We start from the raw sequence: 27876 nt of genomic DNA, 5'->3' as shown, positions 1-27876 counted from the left end.
AGATCTCATTGTCCTTAGAGAGACACTGGCCCAGAATTTCTCGATTAATCCCCCCCAGGAAGGAATGTTGTAATGTTCCTTCCAGAACTCTCCAAGGGTTAAATCTGTATCTGAGACCATCTGGAAGTATAGGTGGCCAGCATTCAGGTCATAACTCAAGACTTTGTAAGTTAAAACTAAAATTCTAGTCGTAACCCAAATTGTTCACATCAGGCCAGTCATAACTCAAAGGTCCACTGTATTTGCCTACACATTCATCTCCCTGGTGCAAGTGAGTATTGTTCTGTATCCCATGGCAGGATTAGAAATACTGCCAGAGAACAAGTACACAAAGTTGTTATGGAAACCAGAATACTTTAGCTAAGAGTTATTTACAGAGAATTTTCAGGCTTAACTCATTCAGTATAATCAACTCAGTTTTGCTTCACCCTATGCCAGTGTACACAATCAGAGGTCTATTTTTAAGGGTTCTCCAACCAGCTGTACCTGAGTATGAATAAATTCATAAGGAGACAATGATCACATCATTGCACACCAAAGTGCAATTTATGTGTAGCATTTTTGTATTACATGTTTGAAGCTTGTTCACACTTGCCTCACCCATTGTCAAGTATGCCTGCTTCCGTAATATAAACAACACGTGGCTGTGACTACTGCCTTCAGTAGAGAAACATTTCCTCCAGCACAGCTGCTGCCTGTGTTGCCCAATACTATGACACTATGGACTCAGCTTTTCAGTTTCTCAACTTGCCTTGGAGATTAGATAGTGACAGCAGCCTCTGGCCATCAACTTTGTCCTTAATTGTGCATGGGAACTTTTTCCAGCTATCCAGCAAGATCTTTGAAAAAAGGGATTTTTTTCTCTTTTTCTTTTATGTTCTGTTTTGTTTTTGAGGAGGTAATTACAGGATGAGGATTTTCATAGCTTTTGAAGGATCATTTGAACCATTTGATGTTTCAACTGATGAAACTGTGGAAGCTGTCAAGCTGATGATAAAGGTATGTACTTTGTTGTCCCACCTCTAAAATATATATTCACTTTAATTACTCATTGTAGTTTTAAATGTACATAGAGTAGAGATACTATTGGATATATTTTCAGACACGGGGAACTAAAACTATTTGAAAATATTAGTATTTGTTTACACAATAGACCAATAAGAACAGAATAACTTTAGAAGTATGAGACAAGAAGCCAAACTGAACCAGTGAAGTCTCAGGGGGAAAAACATTTTGTTTCTCTGTAGGAATTTGTGGGATGTGTGTGAGCCATGTAATATTACTACAATTTTTCATAAAAAGAAAGCATGACTCTAGGCCATGCAAGTGGAGTGTGCCTGTTGTCTAGTAGATGCCTTGTTTAGTAAGCAAGCAAATATAAAGAACCAAAGGATTCTGGAGGCAGAAAGCACTTTGAGGCTTTTGTGGGCTATGGCTTCATTCTGAATTCAGAGAAAGCTGAAACAGCGAGAAAGCTGAAGCTCAGAGAAGTTACCTTATCTACAATCACAGCACCAGAATATGGAGCAGTTTGGGTGCAACATCACCCTTATCAATTTCTTAAAATCGTTCACTATAAGATGAAAAATAAAGCAAAATATTTACTTCCTGACTATCAGTTATTTAACTTGGAGATGGTCATTCTTATTTACTAAGGAGCATGAATTGAGCCATAGCTATATGATATTTGGTAGATTACTATAGTCTCGATCTAACACAGGGGACCTTAACCTTATGTGTCATAGATCCTTTTGGAAATCTGATGAAGCCTATGAACTGCTTCTCATAATGTCCTTAAATGCATAAAATAAAATAGGTATGATAAAAGGATAGAAGCTATATTGAAATATAATTTTCAAATAATAGAAATCAAATTTGTGATATACATAGTAGCACATGCCATTGGGCTTTTTAATTAGCACAGTAACACATTTTAGCAGTACACTCAATAACTATTATACTTGCAAAGTAATGGTCAGTATAAATAATATTTTGAGATATCTTCAATAACAGTAATGTGACATAAAAATACCTGTGATTATTATTGGTGACAAAGGTACAGCTTACTACTGTGACTTCAGTTTGTTACTTTCAACGAAAATCTTAATTTCATTTAGAGTTAATGAAAATGAATATGTAGTTTTTTCTACCTAAATAAATTCTGTCCATCAAACTTTTGGGAAGTCTACAGATTCCAAGTTAATAATATTATCTAATACTTCTTCCTTTCATTTTGTTCCAAAATTGTTAAAATGATTAAAGGAAAGGGGGGCAGATTGACTGGTTTCTGTTCCAGTAACATGGGGATGTACTGTTTTCATAATATCCTATTCACCTTTAAGGATTATTTTCACATTCCTCTCTCTGAAGACAAACAAGCCAGACGATATCTGGAGTTAGTGTATGCTGGAGCTGCCCTAAGGAACAGTTGGTGTCTTGCTGACATTGGAATATCTTTCTGTTCGACTCTCAAATGCTTTGTTAAGGTATGAAGATCAGAATAATATTTGTTCTAGATGTCTATCTCACTTTGAATTAACTTGTGGATAACCCAACTGAAGTAATTTCATAACTTAGAAGTTTACTTTCTTGCCTTCTCTCTTCCATTTGAAAAACTACTTTTATGCATGCTTTGTGCTATAGGGGGAAGTAAGACATGGAGACTGGACATGCTTTCCCCTTGTCTATGCCTTCTGTCTCTCCTTTCCCTATTCCCCATCCTGCCTGGCCCATGCTGTCATCATAGAGCCTACCACAAACCAATATTAGAACAAGGACAAGGGCAGATCTGAAATATTGAAACAAGAAGAAGAGGACTAGGTCACTTCACTTCTATGGGGCTAAAATGATTGGGGGTAGTAGCATGAGAAAGGAGAACAAATTCTTAGTAACAATAAGAATGATGGGAGAGCCAGGCGTGACGGTGCACGCCTGTAATCCCAGCACTTGGGAGGCTGAGGCTGGAGGATCTCTTCGAGTGGAAGCCAGCCGGGGCTACATAGTGAGTTCAGGGCCATCCTGAACTACAAAGGGAGACCCTACTTCAAAACAACAACAACAAAAAGTATGGTGGGGTACTTTGTGCACCTGAATCTAGCCAAAGTAGCTATTTAAATTAGGTATACATACAATGAAGATAGCCTTTTCCATTTATACAGTGTCTGGAATCAATGGTGTGTAACTTGAGATCCATGGAGGGATTTAAGAACTCTACAGAAGAACCCCAAAATTGTAAAATATGCAAAATTATGTGCTTATGTATTTTCTGGGGCCATTATCCTTAACTTGCAACCATTCTTTCCAATTTTGTTTTGATATGTTATGCTTTCATTGTCATTTGACTCTAGAAACTTTTATTTCTTCCCTAATTTCTTTTGTGATTAATTGATTATCCAGTAATGTATTATGTAAATTTTATATGTTTATGTAGTTTCTGTGGCTTTTTCTTTCGCTGTTGATCTCTAGCTTCATTTCACTATGATCCAATAGTATGCAGTGGAGTATTTCACTTCTTTTGTATTTATTTAAGCATATTTTATGGCCTAAGATATGGTCTATTTTTGAAAAAATTCCATGTGCTTTTTTTTTCCATGTGTTTTTCAGAAAAATTAGTATTCTGTTGTTGGATGAAACACTCTATAGGTATCTATTAAGTCCATTTGGGCCGAGGATTTAGCTCAGTGGTTCCGCACCTGCCTTGTAAGTGCAAGGTCCCGAGTTCAATCTCCAGTACCAAAAAAAAAAAAAACAGCAACAACAAAAAACCTGAATATTAAGTCCATTTGTTCAATGGTGTGGTTTAACTCTGATGTGTGTGGGTTTTTTTTCTGGTTGACTGCTCCAATTGTGAGGGTGGAGTATTGAAGTCCACCACAGTCCCCCATCTGTCTTATTAAATTCAGTAGTTTTTGTTTTATGAAATTGGATGCACTAACCTTTGGTGCATAGGTATTTACAATTGTTCTCTTCCTATGGTATTATTCCCTTTACCAGTATGTACTGGTCGTCCTTGTCTCTTCTGATTAGTTTCGGCTTGAAGTCTACTGTGTCTAAAAATAAGATAGCTACTCTAGCTTGTTTTCAGGCTCCAGTTGAATGGATTATTGTTTTCATGCTCTCACTTTCAGTCTACGTATTTCCTTTTGGATGAGGTGTGTCTCCTGTAGGCATTTTTTAATCCAATCTGCCAACCTGTGTCTTTTGATTGAGAAGTTGACAGCGGAAGAGAGTTATTATTGAGGTGTTTATTGAATCCTGTCGTTACATTACTTTCCCAGTGTTTATTGCCTTATTTTTTCCTTACTTTTCCAGTTGGATATATTCCTTTGGACTCTCTGATGCTGGTGGCCTCCCTATCTCTGTCTGGAATTCCAAAATCTTTACTTCTCTGTCAATTTTGAAGGATAATTTTAAAGGATACAAAAGTCTGGCTTGGCAATTGTTTTCTTTTGGGACTTGAAAAACTTCACTCCAGGCTCTCCTGACCATTGAGCTAAGAAATCCAGTTATGGGGCCGGGGATTTAGCTCAGTGGTTTTGCCGCCTGCTGTGCAAGCGCAAGGACCGGAGTTCAATCCCTGGTACCAAAAAAAAAAAAAAGAAAAGAAAAAGAAATCCAGTTATTCTGTTGGGTTTACGTTTAAGGGTTACTTGCTGTGTTTTTTTTTTTTAACTTGCTGTTTTTCTCTAACAGTTTTTAATGTTCCTTTCTTTTGTTGAATTTCTGGAATTTTGATTATGATGTGTCTTAGGGAAGTTATTTTCTGGTCATGCTATTTGGAGTTCCATAGGCCTTTTGAACTTGAATATTGAATTCTTTCCCTAGATTTGGAAATTTTTCTGCTATAATTTCAATAAATACATTTTTATACCTTTGGGTCTCTTCTAATTTTTCTTTTATTCCCATAATTTTGAGGTTGAGGTTGTTTTTTTCTTTTTCTTTTCTTTTTTTTTTTCTTTACCAGGGATCAAACTTGGGACCTTGCATTGTAAGGCAGGCAGAGGAACCACTAAGCTAAATCCCTGGCCTGTTTTTTTTTTTGAGTCATCTAGCAGCTGTTGGATCCAGCTTGCAGGATGTCTTGTTATTATTAGGGCATCATTGAATCCATGCTATTCTATATCTACCTTGTCTTCCATTTCATACACTCTGTCCTTACACTGGTCAAGTCTGCTACTCACGCTTTCCATTTAATTTTTCATATCATCAATCTCTGCTTGCTTTCTTTTCATACTAATTCTTTTCTGAAGTGTTTATTTATGTTTTGTATTGTCTTGCTTAACTCAGTTTTATAGTTTGTTTCTTCTTTAAATGCATCAAATATTTTATTAATAAAATCCTTTATTTACTTAAACCTCTTTGAGCTCATTAAACATGTATTTGTTTATACATTTATTTTTATATCTCTTCAAAAAATGTTGACCATTTGGTTTTTGAGCTCTTTACCTATGGCTTCCTCTAGTTCAGTGTTGATAAGATCAGCTTTGGGGTAGTTAGGGGTTTGGGGGAGCATCTTGTTGTCTTATTGTCTCATGTTTCTATTGTTTTTGTGCTGTGCATTGAAGATCAGTTAGGGTAGAGAAACTCTGTCACTGGTGTGATGTCTTTAGTTAGGTTTGATCTCCCTATGATATGTCCCTGGATTTGGTTATGTTTTGATATTTATACCCCTCTTCAATCTATTTGAGATTATATTTGAAAATCTTACTGTCCAGCCATCTGGGAACTTAGATCCCCAGCACCACTCAAACAGGAGGAAATTAATGCAGTAATGTTGATACAAAGACAAAGCAGATTTTGGCATATAGTAAAAATGCATTAAAAGCAACAAGCATGCCACCATTAATAAGATAAAAGAATTCAACAATAATAACACAGTCAACCAAATAGCTAAGAATTAAAAAGATTTATAATAATAATTTAAATGAAGGCAATGAAGGAAGGGAGAAATAAAAGAAGTAAAATTTGGAAAAAAGAAGGAAAATTAGAAGAGAAAAGTGAGATAAAAGGCCCAGGGATTTACCTCAGTGGTGCTGCTGCTTGCCTAGCAAGGGCAAGGTCCTGAGTTTGATCCCTGGTACAAAAAAAAAAGAAAAAGAAAAGTGAGATAAAAACCCAAATAGGAATAAAAGAAAGTTAATAGAATTTAATAAAAATAAGAGGACAAGAAAAAAAAGTAAGAAAAAAATGAAAACAAAGAGCAAAAGAAAGAAAGAAAGAAGACAAATGAAAAAAACAAAACAAAGAAAAAGAAATGAGCCCCAAAAATTCCTCCATGTGTTTGGTATGGTTGATAAGACTCCACAAGATTTGGGGGGGGGGTTTGTAATGAGTCACAACTAGGGACTATTTTGTTTTCACATCCACTTTTTGCTGTGTTAATACTGAGTCCTAGCTGAGCTGATGGCAACATCTGTAATTTCAGCACTTGGGAGACTGAGGCAGAAGGATCACTGTGAGTCTGAGGCCAACCTAGAATATATAGCAAGACCTTGCACCCCCATAAAAATAAATAAGTGCTGTGTCCTTCCCACCTTTGCTGCTGGGTGTGGTCAGTGAGAAGTCTGCCTTAGGGTGTATTCAGTTCAGCAGTTCTTAGTGTTTGTGCCCTTCTGTGCACCCCAAGTCACTGCTCTCTCTGACTAGCTTTACGGGCTTATAAGGTGCCTCCTTTGCTCCAGTAGTCCATCTGTCCATGCACCCCAGGATGTGGCAGATGTCCAAGAGGAGGTGTACCCTTGAGCATGTTGGCAAATTGGGAAAGCAAATGAACCACTGAACTCTCTACTGGGCAGCCGAGTAACAGCATGGGTGGCCATGCAATGTTCTAGACTTACTGTCAGCATTTTCAGACCCAGTCTGAAGAAAATCACATGACTGGCCTGCCTTCTAACCACAGAAAATGAGACCACTGTGTCCTTTACAATCTGAGATTGCTGCTGCTTAAACTTCTCAGAGGGTCTATCTGTAGCCCATCCTCTCTCTGTAACTGTTTCTTGTGATTGTCTCCCACCCAGTCATTGTAGTAGCATGATACCAGAAAATCTGAAGTTATTCAGTCATAAACAACAGAGTAAAATCCCCATGCTGGGGTTGGTGTTGCAGTCTGGTTCCTTCTTTTCTCTGCATTGTCTTTAGTTTCTCCAGTTTGTCTACAGTTCTAGTTTCCCTGTCAGCTCTTTCTTGATTCTTGAAACTCTACTTCTTTCTCTCTTTTCTAAATTGCTGTTTTCTAGGTATCTCAATTCCAAGTTTCCAAGAGGCTGTATTTTGCTGTTGTCTTTACTCCACCATTTTTAATCTTCTCTACATGAGATTCTCAAACCTCTTGCAGCCATTTTTCTCAAGTGATCCAAAGAAACAAAGAGCTGCTGCTCTAGGACAGAAGCATTATTCTGTACTGTTTTTTTTTTTAACCTCATATGAACACATGAGCTGCAAATAACTCAGTAAAGTATACATTCTCTATTAAATGGGGCAATTATTTTCTCATTTTCTCATTAAAAATCTTTGTGATAGTCAAAATTAACTCTTTTAATATGGTTTAGTGATTCCTAAATGGATATTTTAAAGAAATGTTTTCCAATATTAAGTAGTAAAGACAAGTTACAAGATAATAAGCATTGCAAGATCCTATTTACATAAGCAAAAATAGCATATTTATATATATTTTAATGTTTTATAGACATTTATTCATGTACTTTTTGTATTTTTGAAGAATGTTTAATTATCAAAAAATGAAATTAAAATAACAGAGTTTTTTCTCATTTTCTATCTAAGCTACATAGAAAATGACCAAAACTATGTTCTTTCTTAAATTCTTTCTCTTTATGTAAATATATTTACATGCTATGTTTTTAGGTATTGTATAGGATAAACCCTCAAAAAATTTCTAAAGTTATCTAAAGTCAATAATAAAGTTTAAGATTTTGTTGTTTGCTTTTTTAGAGATAGTGATATAAATTCAGTACTAACATTTGAACTGGTTGGATAAATTTAATGACTTCAAGGATACAGATAAAGTGTACTAGGAGTACTGTCATTTAACTAAGGACTATTTTATTATTTAAAATAAAATTTTACTTATGTTTGACTAGTAGATATATTTGCATGATCTCATTTCAAAAGGTAAAAAGAAATAGTAAAATGTCTCTTACCTCTGGCCTCTAATTTCCTTTCCCAGGAACAATATGTGTTCATAGTTTTACTTTTAAAACATCATAAATTTTCCTAATATAGCCTTATCCACCACAGTGATACAAGCTTTGAACTGAACTTTTACCTTTTCCTGGAATTTTGAAATGCTAATGACACAAATAGAATAAAGAGGTAAGATAATTTATTCAGGAGAACCAAGGCAGAATACAGTCATGAGTCTCAGGGCTGGCCAGCACATGGGGTTTAATTAAAAACTCTAAAGTTCCATGGAAATCTTATTGATCTCTATTTTGCTCTGTTCAACAGAATCACATTTAGAGAATTGCTATCACTAATTTTAAGAAGGAAATAATATATACTTTAATCTGAAGGAAGAAAATGTTAGTTTCCATGCAACTTAGTTCCTGTGTAGATTAGGTAATAAAGCAGGGCTATTCCAAAAGTCCACACTATTTACCCTACATACCATATATACCATGATAATAGTCAAATATGGTCTTACAGTGTGAAAAAGACTTCATAAAAACATTCCAAAAATATTTAATTGCCTTAAATGGAACCATGCTACCTCTACACCATTTGTATTATAAACCTATAGCAGGAAAGGGCTCCTAGGGGAAGCCAGAGAAGAATTTTGAAATCAAGTCAGATTAACAGTGAAGAACATAGAATGATTAGTAAATCTTTCCACCCAGCCTCTACTCAGTTTCACTCCCAGTTAAATTCTCAGAAAGAATTACTTTTAATGACCAATGTTTAGAATCCATAGTATTTCAAATTAAAGTGCAGCAAAATAGAAGTGTTTTCTAAACTAACACCTCCCTAAGGAGAGCACAGACACAAATTGTCAACTTTTCCCTTATATATCTGCATCTGTAGATTAAGAAGCAAGAAAATTCTGGGTGTGGTAGCACTTGGGAGGCTGAGATAGGAAGATCATGAGTTTGAGGCCAGCCTGGGCTACACAGTGAATACAGGGGCAGCCTGAACTAAGTCTGTAGTCCCAGTACTCTGACAGAGAGGCTGAGGCAGGAGGATTGCAAATTTGAGTCAAGCCTGGGCAAGTTAGCAACTTACTGAGACCCTGTTGATAGATAGATAGATAGATAGATGATAGGCTGAAGCTATAGCTCAATGTGAGGGTACTAGTTTCAATCCCCAGAGGAGCAAGACTAACAGCAGGAGGCAGAGCACTTTGCTCTCACCTTTTGCAGCCCCATCAGGGGAGTCAGAGGCACTCAGAGCACCCTCTGAAACATTTGTCTCCCGTCCCAACCTGCAGACACTAATGCCCTCCTTTCCTCTTTCCTCCCTGCTTAGGAAGAAGACAAGCCTACTCTCTACGTGTTCAATGCTGTAACCCAAGAGACAATGCCAATAATCGAGAGCATTTCCCTTCTTGGTAAAAAAGTGTCTGACCTGAGAACACTGGTTACTCTGAGATGTGGCTTCCCCATGGGTGTCTACTGTCTCCGGACCCCAAAGGGACAGGAGATGTATGACTGCAATGCGCTCAGGGACTACCATACCGACATGGGTACTGTCTGCTGCACTGGACACCAGCTGCTACTTAGTGCCAGGGTTCTTTCATACCAGGTTTTGCAGCCTGTCATGAAAAAACAAAAAATCTAGATTTGAAATGCAACCTGTTAACTTTATTCACTTATTTATTTTAAATCATTTAAAATATTTACATGGTTTAAAATATCAGAAGTAGAAAAGTAGTGATAAGTCACCCTGTCTCCCACCCTGCAAGCACTCAGCTTCCTCTCTGAAGGCAACTACTCTTGTTAGGAAGATTTAGAAGCAAAAGCATTTCCAAATTAAGGCACAACAAAGGAAGGAGTTGTTTCTAACTGAAACTTCTGTAAGCACAGTGTGGATGTAAATTTTCAACACTGCTCTTGTGTCTGGTTCTGTAGACTAAGAAATAAAAAAGTTCTCATAGCCCTGCCAAGTCTTGTTCTCAGAGAAAGATTTGTTAATATCCTCGGGATAGAAGAGCAAAAGTCAGACCACTTAATTTTTTTGCTCTTTCAAATTGTATTTCAATCATATATAGAAGCAAGTTTAAGTAGACACTCTTTTCCCCCTTTAATGCAGGTGGTAGTATATAATATGCATTGTTTCTGAACTTTGTTTTGTGTATTCTCATTTCAAAATGTTCCCAGTTAGAATGAAACAACTTTGTCTGTGGTACTGGAGACTAAACCTGGGGCCTTCCCAAAGAACTACATTCCCAGTCACTTTTAAAATTTTGAGATAGAGTCTTTCTAAATTGTTAAATTGCCCAGGTTGGGCTTGAACTTGTGATTTTTCTGCCTCAGCCTCCCAGAGTACTGAGATTACATGTATACACCATGATGCTTGGCTAAATAATTGTTTTAACAGTGTGATACCAATAATGTGCGGGATGAAAAATTACCTTAACAGATTGCCACTTACTCCAATAGACAGATTAGAAAAATGGTGGTGAACTTATGGCTCATGTTTTATTGTGTTTTTATTTTAAGAAAACAGGTGTTAGAGTTATTTTTTCTAAACCAAAACCTCAATATTCACATTTAATTGTAATGTTGGTACTTTGTGAAACATAAGTGAGTTTGGGGTTGCAGTTTGGCACTCAGTCTCTAAAAGCTTCACCATCGCTGGATTAGAACTTCTCCTTAAATACTATACATCCAGGCCACGTATTCTGAAGACAAACATAAATAAAACAAACCCAGTTTGTCAGATTTGTTTTGACCATATTAGAAAATGATTCAAACCTTCGTGAGATGATTGCTTGAGATAAATGTGTACTTGCCAGGGATTTAGCTCAGTGGTTCTGCTGCCTGCCTCGCAAGCACAAGGTCCAGAGTTCGATTCCCAGTACCAAAAGAAAAAAAAAGACAGGCACGGTGCCATTGAGATAAATGTGTACTTGCTGACAACACATCTTCAGGTAAGGTTGTGCTGTAATATTTGTTGCAACAGAGTTTGAATTCTCCCAACATTTGTTTAGGTCATTATAGGCAAACCTGAGTTAAGTAGTTTTGATTTTTATTACTGCTAAATTTGCCACTTACTGATTCTTTTCCTGACTATTGTATTTGCTTAGCATTATTCTTTCGTGTCATTTTAAATTGAGTCTCTTTGAAATCAATTATTGCCCCCCACTTTTTTTTGAGACAAGGTCTTGCTATGTAGTGCAGGCTAGTCTTGAATTCAGTATGTCGCACAGGCTGGCCTCAAACTTGCAGTGATCCCCTTGTCTTAGCCTCCCAAGTGATGGGATAACAGGTGTGTGCCACCACTCCTGGCAGTTGCTCCCATTTTTGATCAGAGGAAACGAAGTTGTAGGACTTGTCCCCAGTGTACTTCACTGTAAAGCACATGCCTGCTCTGTGGACTTGCTAGAAGCTAAAGTCTGCCTGGGATGTGACAAGGGCTTACATGAGCAAGAGTATCCAGGGGTATTTGTGTCCAAGCAACTGATAATTCAGCTATTTGATAAAATGCCACAAGAGAAATCAAAACTAGGATAAACTCTGGATAACTGTTCTTTAGTTCTACACTGCTCAGATTATGATGTGACATTTCAGAGCTAGAAAAGAATTTTGAAATAGTTTGGCCCAATCACTTTTTAAAGATATTTTTTAAAGTTTCTGATGGTTACATGGCTCACTGAAAACGTGTTAAGGATAACACACTACCCTTTAAAATGAGCCTCTGAGAGTAGGAGATTGAGGGAGAGATTTTCAGATATAATCTTCAAAGCCAGCCAGAACACGACTGGGTAGATTGCTTTGACTTCCCTGGGAAAATAGGGCATTAGAGGACAGGCAAGGAAAGAAGGGTCCTAGAGGGAAAAGAGAAAAAGGCTTTTTGGATTCTTCTTACCTATGTCTCAAGCATAAGGGATTCTCTATCTATCTATCTATCTATCTATCTATCTATCTATCTATCTATCTATTTTTACCAGAAGGTGAAGGAATTCATGGTCAGCTTCTCTTCTAAATTTTCCCCTTTCTACTGAATGAGGCAACCCTGTTGATATCACCAGTTAGACTTTGACCCCTTCTCCAAATGCAGTGGAAAATCAGAAGTTTTGGAGAAGTAGTCAAGTCCAGGTTGACTGGCTGACTGGCTCATACAAAATATATGAAGCTGCCTCTGCATTCCAGGTAAACACATTGATTGGTAGAAATGAACCAGGTACACGTACTCAGTTATACTTCAGGACACCAGCTCAAAGTAAGCTAAAAATCTCAAGGGATGGCATTCTGGAGAATATGGGGGTGGCATCCACAAAGATGTAGGAATTGAGGATCATCTTGAAGAGGAACAGAAGACATTCCAGGCTTCCAGACCAGGAGAAGGACACTGCCACAGCTTTATGAACATGGCTTATTCCACAGAGGGACAGAAAACAGGAGACTTCCCTAAAGGCAGAGGAGCCTCACCTCGAGCACCAGGAAGCAGAGCTGAAGGCAGATTGAGGAGGTGACAGAGTACAGGCTTATGCATTGTAGAACAGGAGCGTTTTAAGAGAAAGTTAATCTGGTGGTGAGCAGTATAAGATATAGAATGAAATGAGGAGAAACTATGACGGAGCCCGCCGTCACTTGTCGAACAGTACCTGAATGGGGGAGTGAGGATGAAGAAAAATAAAGACAAAGAGATAGAGTCGGGAGGGCTCCCAGAGACCGAGCGCCCAAGTTTATTTTTCACCTTTCTTTCATACACTTGGTGAGTTTGGTCATTAATCATGACCCTTATCCAGAGACACCTACTTCCCTGTTCTCTAGTTCTTTGGAAATTCCCCACCCTCATGGGCTTCTTTGTTTCTCGGGGTTACAGAACGTTCATCATGTTTCCAGGACAATTTCTAAAGGTAAACATCTAGGTTGGCAAGGACGCGGTTCCTCATAACACAGTCTCCTTGCTCTATGCAATGGAGGGTAAGATTTAATATGAAGCCTCTATGGCTAACACCGCTCTCCACAAAACTAGAAACAGGGTAAGATGCTAACCAGAACTTAATTTCAGCATTAAGTAATTCCACTAATAACAGAGGAGACAAATAGGAGAAATCCAGGAAAAACAAGCAGAAAGTCATGCTGGATCACACAATGCTAAAGAAAGTGGGAAAAGAAGTTGTGCTTTGAGTCCCAAGCTTTAGATATGAGGAAATCCAGAGAGTACTATAGTAAGTTACTCAGTTAGTCAGCAGCAGTTCAGACCTTGGAATCAAGGCTGGCTCCAGGATACCCCTACCAGGCCCATGGGGACCTCGTGTGCCATTTTATTTCCTTTATTGATAAGAAAACTGAGACTCAGAGAAGTTAAGCAAACTGATCAAGGTCGTACTGCTAATACACAGTAGTCACACCCACAACTGAGTTCTTTCCAGTAATTTATATTGCCGTACAAGCATGCCTTTATTGATTCCTTTTAGTTCTGATCAATGTATTATTTTGTTTCCCCTGACAGGGAAAGTTCAAACCAAAGAAATTGACTTCCATATTTAGGAATAAAAAGCCTAAATCAAATAGGCAGATATTGTCCCCTAGAAGTACGAATGAGAAATCCAGACATATGAGGAACGGGGAACACGCAGGGAAAGGAAAGGACAATTGCCTGGAATAAGCACCGTTGTTCCCATCTGTTTTCTGATGTGGCCTGGCATGATGGATAGGTTTGCAAGCAGAGAATAGGCAGATGCAATTTTGGAAAGCTCATACAATTTTGTCATCCCCCTTTTTAAAAGTCAAAAATGAAAAATAGAGAATTAGAAGATTCAGGGCCCCTGAAATTTAAGTCTCATTAATTTTACTCTTTTTCATTGATAAGGTTGCATTGTATTTTCTGTGGCAAGACAGCATTTTTCAAGTAAATTTCTATTTTCCAACAGAATTCCTAAGCTTATGAAGAAATTGACCATGTGACAAATAGTCACATATAATGGCCCATGCCCATAATCGCAAGCAGTCAGGAGGATCACTGTTGACTTCAAAGATACCTTGGGCTCCATAGTGAGTTCAAGAGCAGCCTGAACTACATAGTGAGACCCTGTCTCCAAAAAAAAAAAAAAAAAGTAACAAATAAGGCATTACAAATCAGTAAGAATGGAAGGATTAGCCAGTAAATGGCACTTCCCAACTTATTTAGATATTCTCTGGATATGCAAAAATTAGACCTTATAAGAAAAACCATTCAATATTATCTTGGTTCTTTGAAAAATTAGGACTGCTTTATTGCAAGAAACTGAATTAACAGTTATAACACCTACAGTTACTAAAATACAGATAGTTAAAGTAGAATAAAAGAGAGGCTAGAGGGAGTGCCCTCTATTCTTAAGGAGAACTGAACTAGGGACAACAGAGACCATATGGCTATGGGCCAGGAAAAACTCACCTGAAGACAATTAGCAGAGGGAAGGTAGCTTTAAATAAGTCCTGCTGGTGGGGATCCCAGAGTAGACAAGTGAGTCTGCATTTGACAACTAGTAAAGCCAAGTCAGTAACAGCAGAAAAAGAAAGGTGTCATAAAGTAGAGTTGGGTCACAGCAAGCCAAGGCTGCATGAATGCCAAAGTTGTTATAGAAACGAAGCCATGAGAAAGCAGGGTCAGTCTGAGAGTAGAGAGAAGGGGAAGACATACTAAGAAACACAGGGCATGAGCTCCTGAGCCATGGGAGAGTAGGGGACTGGCTCATCTTGAGAAATGCCTTAGTTCTTGATATGGTTTATAGCTGGATGTCCCCAAGGCCCTCATGGGATCATAGGCAGGCCCTTTGGAAGGTGATTGGATCAGGGAGCTTAGGGTTGACTTCCTGTTAGGAGGTGAGTCCTGGTTGGAAGAGGCAGGTCTCTATGGATGTGACCTGAAGGTTGTATCTCCCTTCCTGGCTCCTCCTTTGACACTCTATGCATCCTGTCTACCATACTCCTTTGCCATGCTGCTCTGCCACACCATCTTGCCTTGGAGCCAGCTGACTATGAACTGAAACCTCCACAAACTGGGAGCCAAAATAAACCTTTCTTCCTTTAATTTGTGGGTGTGGGGTATTGTGTCTTAGTGATAAGAAATTGGTTACAATAGTTTTTAATACAGACCAGGTCTAATCATTGTCTTTCCACATAATAAACCCCATTCTCCTGAGGGACTTTTTTTTTTTTTTTTTGGTACCAGAGATCGAACTCGGGATCTTGTGCTTTTGAGGCAGGCACCAGAACCACTGAGCTAAATCCCCGGCTCCTGAGGGACCTTTTGCAACCCAAGGGCTTAACTAAAATAGAGCCCACAAGATTGCATGAGATATGATGCATAGGCTCAAAGAGTACTTTATTAGTATTTGCAAACTGGCAATTCTAAAGCAGCAATGTAGATTCGATGACAATGAGTTCCAAGGCATATGTGGAAGCCAGAGGAAAAGCACATTAACTTATTTAGAGAGGAAAGGGGTGATTATAGCCAAGAAGAGCTTTTGAGAGGAAGTGATGACAAGGTTGCATCATAAGCTATTAGTAAGAAAGTATGGGGAAGGGGGACAAAGAATTCAGAAAGAATTGGCACTAAGTGAAGAACCTGCCAAGACCAGAAACAGCCTGTGTGCATACAGAAGTGCAGGCCAGCCTGCTGGGCTAGGAGGGCAGCACCCAACCATAGGATCTTGGGGCAGGGGCAGAACTTCATTCAACCCTACCAGAATTGGTGAGATCCACCATGAGCCAGGGCCACTAGAGAAAGCAAATATAGTGGCAATGTCCCTACTCTCTTGAAACTTGGATTTCATGAGGAAGGCAAGCACCTTGTAGAAAAGAGAAAAATATCTAATTTTAAACAGAGATAAGAACTATGGAGTGAAGAAAATCTGAACAAGGGAATACAAATTAATATAGTAAAGTAGAAGGAAACTATCTTAAATAGTCAGTGGGAAAAGGGGATGGCATTTAAACAGAAATCTGAACAAAGAGAAGAGGGAGATTTAGGTGAGAGAGTAGATTTAGGTGAGAGATCATCTATGCCTAAAATAGGGTAGGGGTAGTGAAGCAGGCAGGGAAGCAGAGGTCTTCAGTATTATGACACAAACGTCAGGCATAAGCAGTTGTTTAGAGGTAGGGCATGAAAAAACAGGAAGGATAAAAAGCATCTCCCAGGTGTAGGGTATTAAAAAAAAACAGGAAGGATGAAAAATTCTGGGAGTTTCTCTCTTGGGTTGTAAGAAGGACAGATGTACCACAAGAGAAAGAATACAGAAAGAAAACTCAGTTGGGAGTGAAAGGTAAAGGAAGTTGTCATTTAGGATGATGAGTTGTAGTATAATCCCAGCAAGGAGAGTCTGGAGCTGGAATAGAGAGGCCTGCACTAGAGACTGGACTTAGAAGCAAGCAGCACATGGATGGTCAGTGAGCCATTCGGGTTATGGAGATTGTCAGTTAATTGGCCAAAAAGTATTTAATGAGCATTACCAAGGCCCAGGCTGAGTGGCAAGTCCTGAAGGAACTTTTTTCTTCTTAATACATACATGAAAAAAATCTTCAAACCAGTAAGATGATTTCAAGTACTGATGATAGGGGATTTGAAGAAGTTAAATGAGATCAATAGAAAAGGAGTAATGAAGGCGAGGAGGTAGTGGTGGCAGAGATTTTTTTCAGCTATGGAAGCCAAGAGAGATCCTCTAAGATGACATGATATTTGAGTTGAAAGCTGAATAGAAAGGACTCAGCCTTGGGAAAATCTAAACAAAGAGCCTTTCAAACTAAAGAAATCATAAGTCATTAGGTCCTAAGACAAGAGTGGACTTGGTATGTTTGGAGGACAGATGAAAGGTCAAGGTGACCAGAACATAGTGCGAGAGGCAAAGTGGAGGGGAATGAAAGAACTGAGGCTGGCAAGATAGGGAGTGTGGGTTACTTCAGGAAGTGATGTGTAGAGCAAGAAGATCAGAAGACTGAGGAAAGATTCCTGGAAAACACCAGCCTGAAGGACAAAGGGAGTGTGGCATTACAGAAATCAGGCAAGGGTAGACCCTTGGAGAGGCTAGTGATAAATCCTTCAGCAGCAGGAAATTACTTTTGTGGTCATAAAACAGAACAGCCTCTCTTTATGAAGGATAGAATAAGTAGACTAGCTTGTAAACATCACTCAGCTTCATCACAGTTCACTCATAAGCTAAGGGCCCAAGACCATTTGCCTCCCAGTTTGTTTAGTTTCCTCTCCCAAATACAATGACTTTAGCTAACACTGTAGCATATATATCAGCATTGAATCAATGTCCACAGTACTGTTTCAAAATAGCTGCAAAAGACATTGCAGCATTATATGCACTTACTGAAGAGAGGAGAAAATGGAAGTTATAGAGGTTAAGTGGCTTTTCTAAGCCAATAAATCCTTAAACTAAAAAGAGCAGCCCTCTATCCTTATTCCAAGAATTATTTTTCACTGTGCATCCAGCTCAAGCTTCAGTTTGGGGAAAACTATCACTAGAAGTTTTATGGATTACCAAACCACAGTGATAAGACTAGAAACATAAATTACCTCTCTTGATCTATAGGTACAACACTTCGTTTGGACGTCTGGGATGGATGGAAGGAATTTCTGATGGGCTGTCTCCTTGGGCAAAAACTTAAAGTCCAACGATATTTATCAAAAGAAGGACCAGTACTCAAGTATGGGAGATAAAGTAAATGATGAATTAATTTAAGTCGCCTCTTACTAAACTTCTATCAGACCTTGAGCTGCCATTCACTCTACAGCTGGGATGCTGCTCCATGCCAGGTCCACTTTGCATGAACAAGCAGACATTACTGAAATATTTGCTGGAGCAAGACAGCAGGGATGCCACTAGGGTCAATAGCCCTTTGCTGATGGATTATAATTCAGGCAGTCTTTTCCCAGGAAATAGGTGACTGTGGTTGGTTAGGAATATCAAAGAGTCAACAACACTTTTAAAGCCTCTCAGAATAAGTATCTTGCCACTCAACTTAGACGTTCTTAAAAAACACTTGCCAATCAATTGCCTGAAAACACTGGCCACCTCTTCCTAAGTTCACAAGTAATTTTTTTAAACTGTACTTCATATACGCCTTCACACTTGTGCCTTACATGAAGTGTAACGTGTGGCAGTGGAGGAAGGTAGCTCAGAGAGGCAGGTGAGCATTTTAATGTACTATTGCAACCAGCAGCTTCCCAAATGCCTATGTTGACCTTTAGGTTTTTACTCAATGGTATTTTGGAACAGTGCCCCCTCGTGGTTAACTTAATCAACATTTACAAAAGCTGGGAAATGACCAGGTGCTCTGAGGGCACCAAGAAATAACAAATTGAGAGAACAGCTTTCTACAGTCTTATAAAATAGTAAAAAAAAATTATACCAGTCTCTATTTACGGATAGTGATAATTCTCTTTAATATTCTGAATCTAAATAAACTATTGTGTTGGGCCGGGGATTTAGCTCAGTGATTTCGCTGCCTGCTGCGCAAGCGCAAGGACCCGAGTTCGATCCCCAGTACCAAAAAACAAAAAATGTTGTGTTGCATTGTTGCTCTTACTAACCTTTAAGAGAAATATTATATTACATTCACTGCCTCCTTTTATACTTATTTTGCTGTATGGATGAGAAATGTATACAGCTAGCAATGAAAGGTAGAACAGGATATTGGATCCTGACAATTTAGCTCTAGTCTTCATGAGCTTAATCATCTACATTTGACTTACTCTTTCCATAAAATTTAAGAGCTCAACGAATGTACATAGCCAGTCTGAAAAGCATCTTTTATTCCCCCATCCAATCAACAAATGTTTATTGACCACTTACTATGTAGTGTACAAAATCCTAGGAACACAGTAATAAACAAGATATTGTTCCTATCCTCAGCAAACTTACAGTCCAGTAGGGAAAACAAAACAAGTAACCTTGTTAAAACAAGTAAGCTTCCTGGAGAAGCAGATCTACAAAATGTTTGGGAAAAGGAACTTCAGTGCCCATCTGCATAGATCTGAATCCTGCTGTCTCCTTGTTTAGCTATAGAAACTTGGGCGAGTTACACAGCCATCTTGTACTTCAGTCTCCTCTTCTATAAAATGGGAATAATAATAATAATAGTAATAATAATAGTACCAATCTTATAGTATTGTTTTAGAGATTAAATAACTTAATAATCATAAGGAACATAGAAGGATATATGGTTAAGCTTTGTTGTTGTTAGCACCGAGAAAGGCAAATTTCAGTTGAGACCTGAAGGACTGGTACTCAGGTGGGTGGTGGGGAGAAGAAAAAAAATCATGTTCCAAAAAGATGTATAGAAAGGCCCAGAGTTAAGAGAATGTAGATTCAAGGCCTGAAAGACACCCCATGCAGTAGGTTGTAGAATGAGAGGAAGTTAGCTGGGAAGATAACTGTAGAGACCAGTTCGTGAAGGACAATAGAGGAATATCAAAGGATCGGGCCTTTATCTTTCAAGTGTTGAAGAGACACTAGAGACAGGGAAGGGCCAAGATGGGGTCTGCATTTAAGAACATAGCTCTGACCTTCATGTGAGGAAGAGAAGCAGACAAGAAGACAGACAAGAGATGATGGCGGCCTGAGCTAGGTCTACAGCAGAGGTGAGGCTAAAATGGCAGACAGTGAAAAGATGTATCTGGGAGGCAGAATCAATCAGTGTAGGTAACAGATTAGATAGGGGGAAAAGGAAAGAGAGGGAGAGAGAGAGAGAGAGAGAGAGAGACAGAGAGAGAGAGGATAATAGAGGGAATGGAAGATCTACTTGACCAGGAAGAGAACCCCAGAAAAGCATAAAGTTTGGGGGAGAAAATGAATTCAGTCATGGACATGTCAAGCTTGAGACACTTATAGAAAAACTGTCCATGTTTGAGGGAAACATGTGGCCGAACAACTCAGTCTCACTAGGAGAAAAATAATTACCTGTCCAGAAACCTCAGGAGAGGTCTCTTGATCCCTGACTGATCAAACTCAGAAATGCTGATTTGCACTAATGAATTTCAAAAGAAGTCGATGTGGGAACTAAAAGCTAGTTTATTAATTTGTGATTCAAATTAGTTATAATGTGCCACAGGGTCGCAGAGAACTATATTCTCTGGGAAGAGCATCTCCCCAAATAGAAAAATACATGGGAAGACACAGTGCTGTATACAGTAGGTTTTGGTTGATGCTACACTGCTTTCCTCCATCTCTACAAGTATATCCTGGACAACAGCTGTGGGATCCTGTGGAAATTTGCCTCCCTAACTCTCATTTTCTGACCAGCCTTTACCAATCGCCCAACTTATGCCATCACAGGATGTTGGAAGGGTAGTAGGAAGCTCACCGTGGCACCAGGACAATGAAAGAGGGAGAGAAGAGAAGTGGGATAGAAGGAAGCAGGGGCCAGATGATGAGGGTCTTCAGAGGTCAAGCTAAAGAGTGTGAATTTAATTACAGTGGGAAGCTATCGGAGGGTTTGAAACAGAGGGTAAGCACCCTCCAATTTATGGAATAAAAACTCACTGTGTGTATGTGACAAAAGCCTATAAGGAAACAAGAGGAATTGGGGACCAGTCAAGAGACCATATAGCACTAGTAGGGGTGAACTAGGAGGTAGTGGTTTACATCAGAATCAGAGTCAAGACATTGAGAAGCCAGAAAGTAAGGACAATCAGAGAAGGCAAAACAAACATATCAAACTCTCAAGTTTCTAAAATGTGTGGCATTGTTTCCAGTAATTTCCTATGTGATAGAAAGCTTGATATTTTCCCTGAGCACTTGATTTTTATAAGAATGACAACCCCCCAAAGACACTGGCTAGAATTATTTACATGTGCATGGCAAAATGATGTGTGTAAGCAGGACCTGTGTAATCTGTATGTGGTTATAACCCTCTTCTACAAATACCTTAAAGGTAAAAGTTAGGAAGAAATGAACAATTCAGCTAGAATGTTTTGTGAGTATCACATGTAAATCCTTTTGTCTGTTTGCTGACTTACTAACCCTTCCCCCCACACCCTTGTTCCCCTCATTCAGGTATCAGAAAAGGGTAGCCCTGTACATCGCTGCCTTTTATGGCTACATTGAGCTCACTGAATGGGCCCTGCAGCAGGGTGTGCGGCCACATGAGGCGGTTGGTGTTCATCCCTATCGAGCATGGTGCTATGAAGCCCTTCATGCAGATGTCTCTAAATGCCCCATTCATGCAGCTGCAGAAGCAGGCCAGCTGCTGATTCTGAAGGCCTTTGTCAACTGCAGCGTTCTGTGCCTGGAGTGCAAAACTGCAGCAGGACAAACTCCTCTGACCATCGCGTTCAAACACAAGCATAAAGACTGTGCATTATATTTGTTGAGTAAAATGTGGTCCATGGTTTCTTTTCTGAAAATTTCAGTCCCAATGAGGATTTATATTAAAATAAAACAATGGATCCTCAGAGCTCAGAGTCACAGCCTGCATAAAAAGCAGCTTTGCAAATCAAGGGTCTTTGGGGCAAAAGTTGGAGATACTGTGATGGTGGATGGTTTCACCACACCAAAAATGACCTCCAAGAGCTGGCATAAGACTGGGAATAAGGACTCACAAAGCAATTTGAGCAAGCTACCGCCTCTCAAGAAACACACTGCAAACAAGAAACCCGTTTATGCTTTGACAATTTCACAGAAGGATACTAGGGAACAGATTCCCACATTTCCTCCCCTAGGAGATACAAATAAATTCTCTGACTTACAAAGATATCAACAACAATATAAAAAAAAAATTACTGCCACAGCTAAGAAAAAAGAAGGGCACGTGAAAAATACATATCTGCCCCAAGTCCCCCTTCCTCCAATTTCAAGAGTGGGATATTCACACCCATCATTTTACTATGCAACACCCAGTGCTGACTCCCTACTAAGGTCCTCTTTTGAATCTTTCTCCAAGCACAGTGGAAGGACTCCAAGGGAGAACGCGATCTACTGCTTAGCTGTGGCAAGGTAATGTTCTCTCTCTCTCCTCTCTCTCTCTTCAGTTTTTTTGAGACAGAGTCTCGCTATGTAGTTCATAGTTGGCCTTGAACTCACCATGTAGCCCAGGCTGGCCTTAAACTTCCAACAATTCTCCTCCCTTAGCCTCTCAAGTGCTAGGATTACGAACTTATGCCACCACACCTGGCCAATGTTTTCTCTTTAAACACACAAGGGCAAATCTCTAATAAGACAGTTCTAGGTCTAAGGGCAGAAGTGATTCCTGAAGCCCTACAATGCCACATAAAGCAACACAGGTTTTTTGATGCATCAGTATCCAGCGTCAAGGACCTCATAGCTTAGTTGTCTAGGACAAAATAAGCTGATACTATAGATGAAGACAATCTGTGTAGTAGTTTACTCTTCAAGCTTTCAGGAAGAAAACAGAATCATGGAAAAATAGTACCAATTAGTTTCATTACTGATGCTAATTTAGTGAGCCTAATAAAAAATTGTTAGTTACTGGTATAATTAAGAGTAGAAACTTGAAACATGGAGACATCAAAAGTGTCATGGAGACTAGATAATAATGAAATTAGAAGAAAAGAAAGGAACAATTTAATAATGAAGTGAACCATAAAGACCAGATTTGACTTACTAGGCAAGATTTATGAGTGGGGAGGAGATTTATATTGGATAGGGTGCTTGAATTGACATTATGTGTTTAATGGCAGTCCATTATCATATTTAAAGATTAAACAAGAAGTGGACTTTTCAGGCACATTCATTTCCATCAGATAAATTTTGGTCATTAGATTTCACAGAAAACAGAACACACAGATTAGATTTTAGGTCCTACCTATTACTTAAGAAGCATTATTAAAATAGAGAAGTATAGATTTATGAGTAGCTTTCCCCCCTACTCAATATAATGAGAAAGAAAGAAAAAATAAGGCTTGTTTTACTTGCCTTTTAGTCTTCTAGTTCAGCTAGGTTGTTGCCATCTAGTGGTGAAAGGAACTTGGGTTGTAAAATGCAGAATTTAAACGTGTGGTACAATGAGGTTGACAGTAGATGAAAACATGGCCTAACATTAACACTTCAGTCTGTGGAAGACAGGCTGTGGAGATCTGTGACTGAAATGTATAAAAAAAATCATCTAAAATTCTAGAAAGCTACTATGAAAATGATTAATCAAAAATTGTAAGCCAGTTGTGGTGGTTACACTTATAATCCTAGCTAGCCCTTGAGGCTGAGGCAGGAGGCAGGAGGATCATAAATTCCAGGCCAGCCTGGAATATGTAGCAAGTTCAAGTCTAGCCTAGAATGCATAGTGAAACCCTGTCTTGAAAAATTACATAGTTCATCTTAAAATCAAGCTATACAGGGCTGGGGATTTAACTCAGTGTTTCCACCGCTTGCCTCACAAGCGCAAGGTCCCGAGTTCAATCCCTGGTACCAAAAAAAAAAAAAAAAGAAATCAAGCTATAAATACAAGAAAGGAAATCGGATTTTTTTTGTTGTTTTGGTATGGGTTTTTAAAATATTTTCTAACCAATACCAGTGGATACATGATTTATTTTTTATTCTTTTTTTTTCTTTTTTTCTGGTACCAGGTATTGAACTTGGGTCCTTGCACTTGTGAGGCAGGCAGCGGAACCACTGAGCTAAATCCCTGGCCTGGAAATCAGATTTGTTACAACAGACACATGTTTAAAATCAATTTTGTAAACATACAATAAGTGCTTAGATGGCCCAGTGCAGTGATAGGCAGGATGGAAACATGGAAAAGTACATTTTTTGTTTGTTTTTGAGGTCAAATCCAGGGTCTTGGGCTCTACCACTGAGCTATATCTTCAGTCCAAAGGTATGTGTTTTTAAAGTGAACATATGTATAGTTTCAGATGAGAAATGTCTATTGTGCAGGGTATTTCCTGGAGAAGTTTTAAAATATACAGTAAAATGCAAAAGAAATACTAATGGCACATGTACAGCTTGTTGAGTTTTTACATTTGGTTACAGTATCCATATAACCACCACCAGAGCCTATGAGTTACTACTGTAGGCTTTACATAGATCAAAGGCTATCACTAAAGTGTGACTAGAAACTAACCTTCCTTATTGCTTATCATCTGATTCCAGTGAACATTATGTGACCTAGAAGTCTGATTTAGTGAAGTTTCAAATGTGAGGGATTGGTCCAGAAGGTGGAGTATTTAAGTGGACTGAGAATAGACAGTAATCCCAAATACTGACTCTGATGGGTTCTTGGGCTCCAGATTAAAGCACATTTCTGTGTTTTATTGTTTCAATACCAAGGCATAGCTTGTATCTTTTGTTCACTTTTTGTATTCCTAGCATCCAGAAGAGTTCCTGACATACAGGAAGAACTCAATAAACAGTTTTTGCATGAATGTAGATAAGTTATGGTTCGAATGCCAAGGAGAGAATGAGGGTGATTTCTGGACTGAGGAAGAGCTAGGATATGCATCAGAATGCAGAGAGCACTTCAGATTAAGCCAGGTGGGATATGAAAGGATAACAAGGGATCCTGAGTAGCCTCAAGGCTTAAGAGTTGATTTTATGGGCGCACAGATGGGTGAACTCACCTTAGATGGCCCAGGGAGACACACTTATAGAGGTAAACCAAGAGGTTAATTCAGAATAAATAAGGTAAGCAGCCATGCATAGATCTAGTTCATATGTTTGAAACGCTAAAATATTTCTATGCAAGGCTGCTCCTAACAGTTTGAGTGGAAGCCTTTTTAAAAATCTACAGGAGGCCGAGATTTAGCTCAGTGGTTCCGGCGCCTGCCTCACAAGTGCAAGGTCCCAAGTTCGATCTCTGGTACCAAAAAAAAAAAAAAAATCTACAGGACTTAACTAAACAAAAGTGGTAATAATGAAGGAAAAGATCCAGATCGCAACAGTAATCTGGTCAAAGACATTACTTTGAAAAAGCAAGCAAGAGGTGTAGTTCTCAAGAGAATAAATGGATTTGCAAAAAGCATTTTAGAGGATAGGGAGAAATTTACTGGAGATGAGACTGGCCATGTACATTGCATTTACATTAAGAAACATCTTTAGGTCTAAGCAAAGAGTTTACTCATTTTGTTTTCCATGAGGTATGTTAGGTACTTTTTAATAAGGTAAGTCATTTAGTTAGTTTTTGTTTGTTTTTTGAAGACAAATCTGGTGGAGATGTATAGGAGACTCACTGGAAAGGTGTGAAAACACTAAAATAGTTAAGAAACAGCAATAAGAGAAGCAAGAAATAATAAATATTTAGACTATAATAACAGTAGTAGTCAGGGAAGAGGGAAAGTACCAACGAAAGGAGATATTTCTGGGGAATCACCTATGAAATTTGGTCACCAATTGGCTGTATGAGCAGAGAAAGAAGGAATTGAGTTTTGTTTCCAGTTTTGGAGATGATGAGGACAGCAAAGTCTATGTGTCCTCATTGGAAGAAGATTAAAGACATGTCAAATTGACAGTTTTATTTGCTAATTGGAAATATGTAAGTTTTAAGAAAGGTCAAGATTTAGGAGTCATGAATATTAGAACTGAAGCAAGGCATAAATGAAACCTCCCAGCATAAGGGGACAAAGAGATGAGAACCAAGGGTAAAATCTTAGAGGACTCCAATACTTAAGAGGATGCACAATTCTTCTGCAATGAACACATTTACATCCTAGTAAGTAGGTTAATAATAGTCAAATTTATGTCTTTATTAGTATGTAGCCAGAGAACAACTCTCAGGAAATAATAAATTCCATTGCATTTCAGTTAAAGACTATCAAAAAACTTAGATTTTCTTAATGAAAAATTCTAATGGGCATTTGGAGGAGAACAAGTGGTTACAAATATGTGATATATAGGAAGGACAAATTGAAAAAGTTTCAAGCTAGAAAATTTTACAAAACATTCATAGGCTTTCTGTTTCTTTTTTTTTTAGGTTTTCTGTTTCTAGTTGCAGGTTCTAAACTTCTAGTATTGCTTTGGGAACACATCATTCCCACGGCATCACAAAGAATTGGTTTTAGAAAGAATCTTTTTTCTATTTCACATCCTACCCATGTAATGAGACAAACTGGCCACAACTACAAAAATCAACCTGAATATTTCCATCCTTTCAGCTATGTAAAGCGATGAGACTAACCCTCTTGATGAATTCTGTCTTATTTCCTTCCAGTGCCTTTAAAGAGAAACGATGGCTTCAACAGTTAGAAATAGCAAGAGCTCTTGCCAAAAAGAGCATTTCTAACCTGACTACCCAAGGAGGTCTGACAGCAGGTGAAAACCTTCCGGAAGTTGTGCTTTGAAAAGTCTTGATAACTGGGCCGGGGATTTAGCTCAGTAGTTTTGCTGCCTGCTACGCAAGCGTAAGGGCCCGAGTTCGATCTCCGGTACCAAAAAAAAAAAAAAAAAGAAAAGTAATAACTTTAGTTTGCACAAAAACCTATTCAAGACTCAGTTCCAATGTTAAAATTTGTAATGCTTCCAGCTCTAATGCTTGCAGTTTTAGTGCTATGACTTCAACAGGATATTTAATGCTTAACATCATGTTTTCATGGACTGCATCACCCCCACCCCACCCCGTGAAAACGTAGGGCTTTCAACAGGGTGAGATAGAGGATAGGAAACAAGGATGAAATAATTTTTATTGTTTCTTCCTTTATTTTTCTAGATTTGTTTAAATGCTTTTGAGTTTTTAAGTCATATAAATGTAGAATACAATGAAAAAAATAAATGCTTAAAATTCTATGTAAGAAAGTTGCAAGGGCCACAGATTTAGCTCAATGGTGCTGTGCTTGCCTTGCAAGTGCATGGTCTTGAGTTCGATCCCCAGTTCCAGGAAAAAAATTAAATTAAATTAAATTTTAAAAAAAGAAAGTTTCAAGGAGAGTGACAAGTATTATCCAGATGGTATGTTAGTCTTAACATATTTTTAATTTCTGCTACAGCATGGCTTTCTGTTTTTAAATTGAAGTAATGGTTATAAACAGTAGATTGCATAGATCCTAAATGTAATATTCAATGGGTTTAACAAACATATATCTGTATAAATAATATCTAAATTAAGATGTAGAATAGTTTGGTTACCCCCAGAAAGTTACTCCAAGCTCCTAAATCAATCTCAATACCTATAGGCAAATGTTTCTCTGATTCTGTCACCACAGATAAGATTTCCAAGTCACTTGTTCACAATTGTTATCTTGATTATTTTGCTATTCTTGATGTTTTAGATCATTTACATTGTTGCATGTATCAGTAGTACTTTTTATTATTGACTAGCATTCTATTGTATTGAGGGCAAAAACTGTCTTCCCGTGTAAAAATGGGCAACTGTGGGTTAACTGTGTAACTAGGCTTGATGAGAAAGATATATTGTAACTAGAGTTACTACTGTAATGCAAACTCACAAGAGCAAAGCGATCTCAGCAAGCCCTGCCAAACCTCCTGCTCCCCCTTCATTGCCTCTTCACTTATGTAATTGTGTTTAGATTGATAGCTGTTTCCCCAGTGATTAGAGTTGCTGTTTCCCCCTCCCATAGAATCATAAAAGTATAAAAATGAGAGTAAACTTCTGTTTGACACTTTTGAGGTGATTTGAATCCCTTGAAGCTGCCAGCGATAGAGTTGATTTTTGGTCCTACTCATGTGGTCGGTCTGTCTGGAGACCCTCAAGTGGTCTCGCTTCAGTATGAATACACTATGATTTATCTATCAACTCTATGGACACCTAGATTGTCTCCTGTTTAGAAATAATATAAATAAAAGTCTTTACAAACATTATTGTA

The 27876-nt window shown here is 38.4% G+C and overlaps 1 protein-coding gene across 3 annotated transcripts; it reads left to right on the top strand.

Moving 5' to 3' along the window:
- The first annotated feature begins 410 nt into the window (after window positions 1–410).
- On the top strand, window positions 411–27868 carry Ankub1 (ankyrin repeat and ubiquitin domain containing 1). Of its 3 annotated transcripts, none has more exons than XM_087186328.1 (6): window positions 411–999; window positions 2371–2486; window positions 9478–9694; window positions 17699–17813; window positions 21164–22102; window positions 26268–27868. In XM_087186328.1, exons 3-6 carry the CDS (start codon window positions 9529–9531, stop codon window positions 26395–26397), a joined length of 1350 nt encoding a protein of 449 aa, XP_087042454.1. In that variant the 5' UTR covers window positions 411–999; window positions 2371–2486; window positions 9478–9528; the 3' UTR covers window positions 26398–27868. The 3 variants fall into 3 exon arrangements, with proteins under 3 accessions (XP_087042454.1, XP_004834496.1, XP_021108667.1); XM_004834439.4 differs by having other exon boundaries at window positions 413–999; window positions 2343–2486; window positions 9478–9559; XM_021253008.2 differs by having other exon boundaries at window positions 422–999; window positions 2343–2486.
- Window positions 27869–27876: the final 8 nt, after the last annotated feature.

This window comes from Heterocephalus glaber, unplaced genomic scaffold, assembly GCF_053883595.1.
Source record: "Heterocephalus glaber isolate CG9 unplaced genomic scaffold, H.glaber_assembly_v1.0 deba00001504, whole genome shotgun sequence".
In the NCBI taxonomy this organism is placed as follows: Eukaryota; Metazoa; Chordata; class Mammalia; order Rodentia; family Bathyergidae; genus Heterocephalus; species Heterocephalus glaber.
Note: the sequence above shows the minus strand (reverse complement) of the source record. Positions and strands in the feature narration are given on the sequence as shown.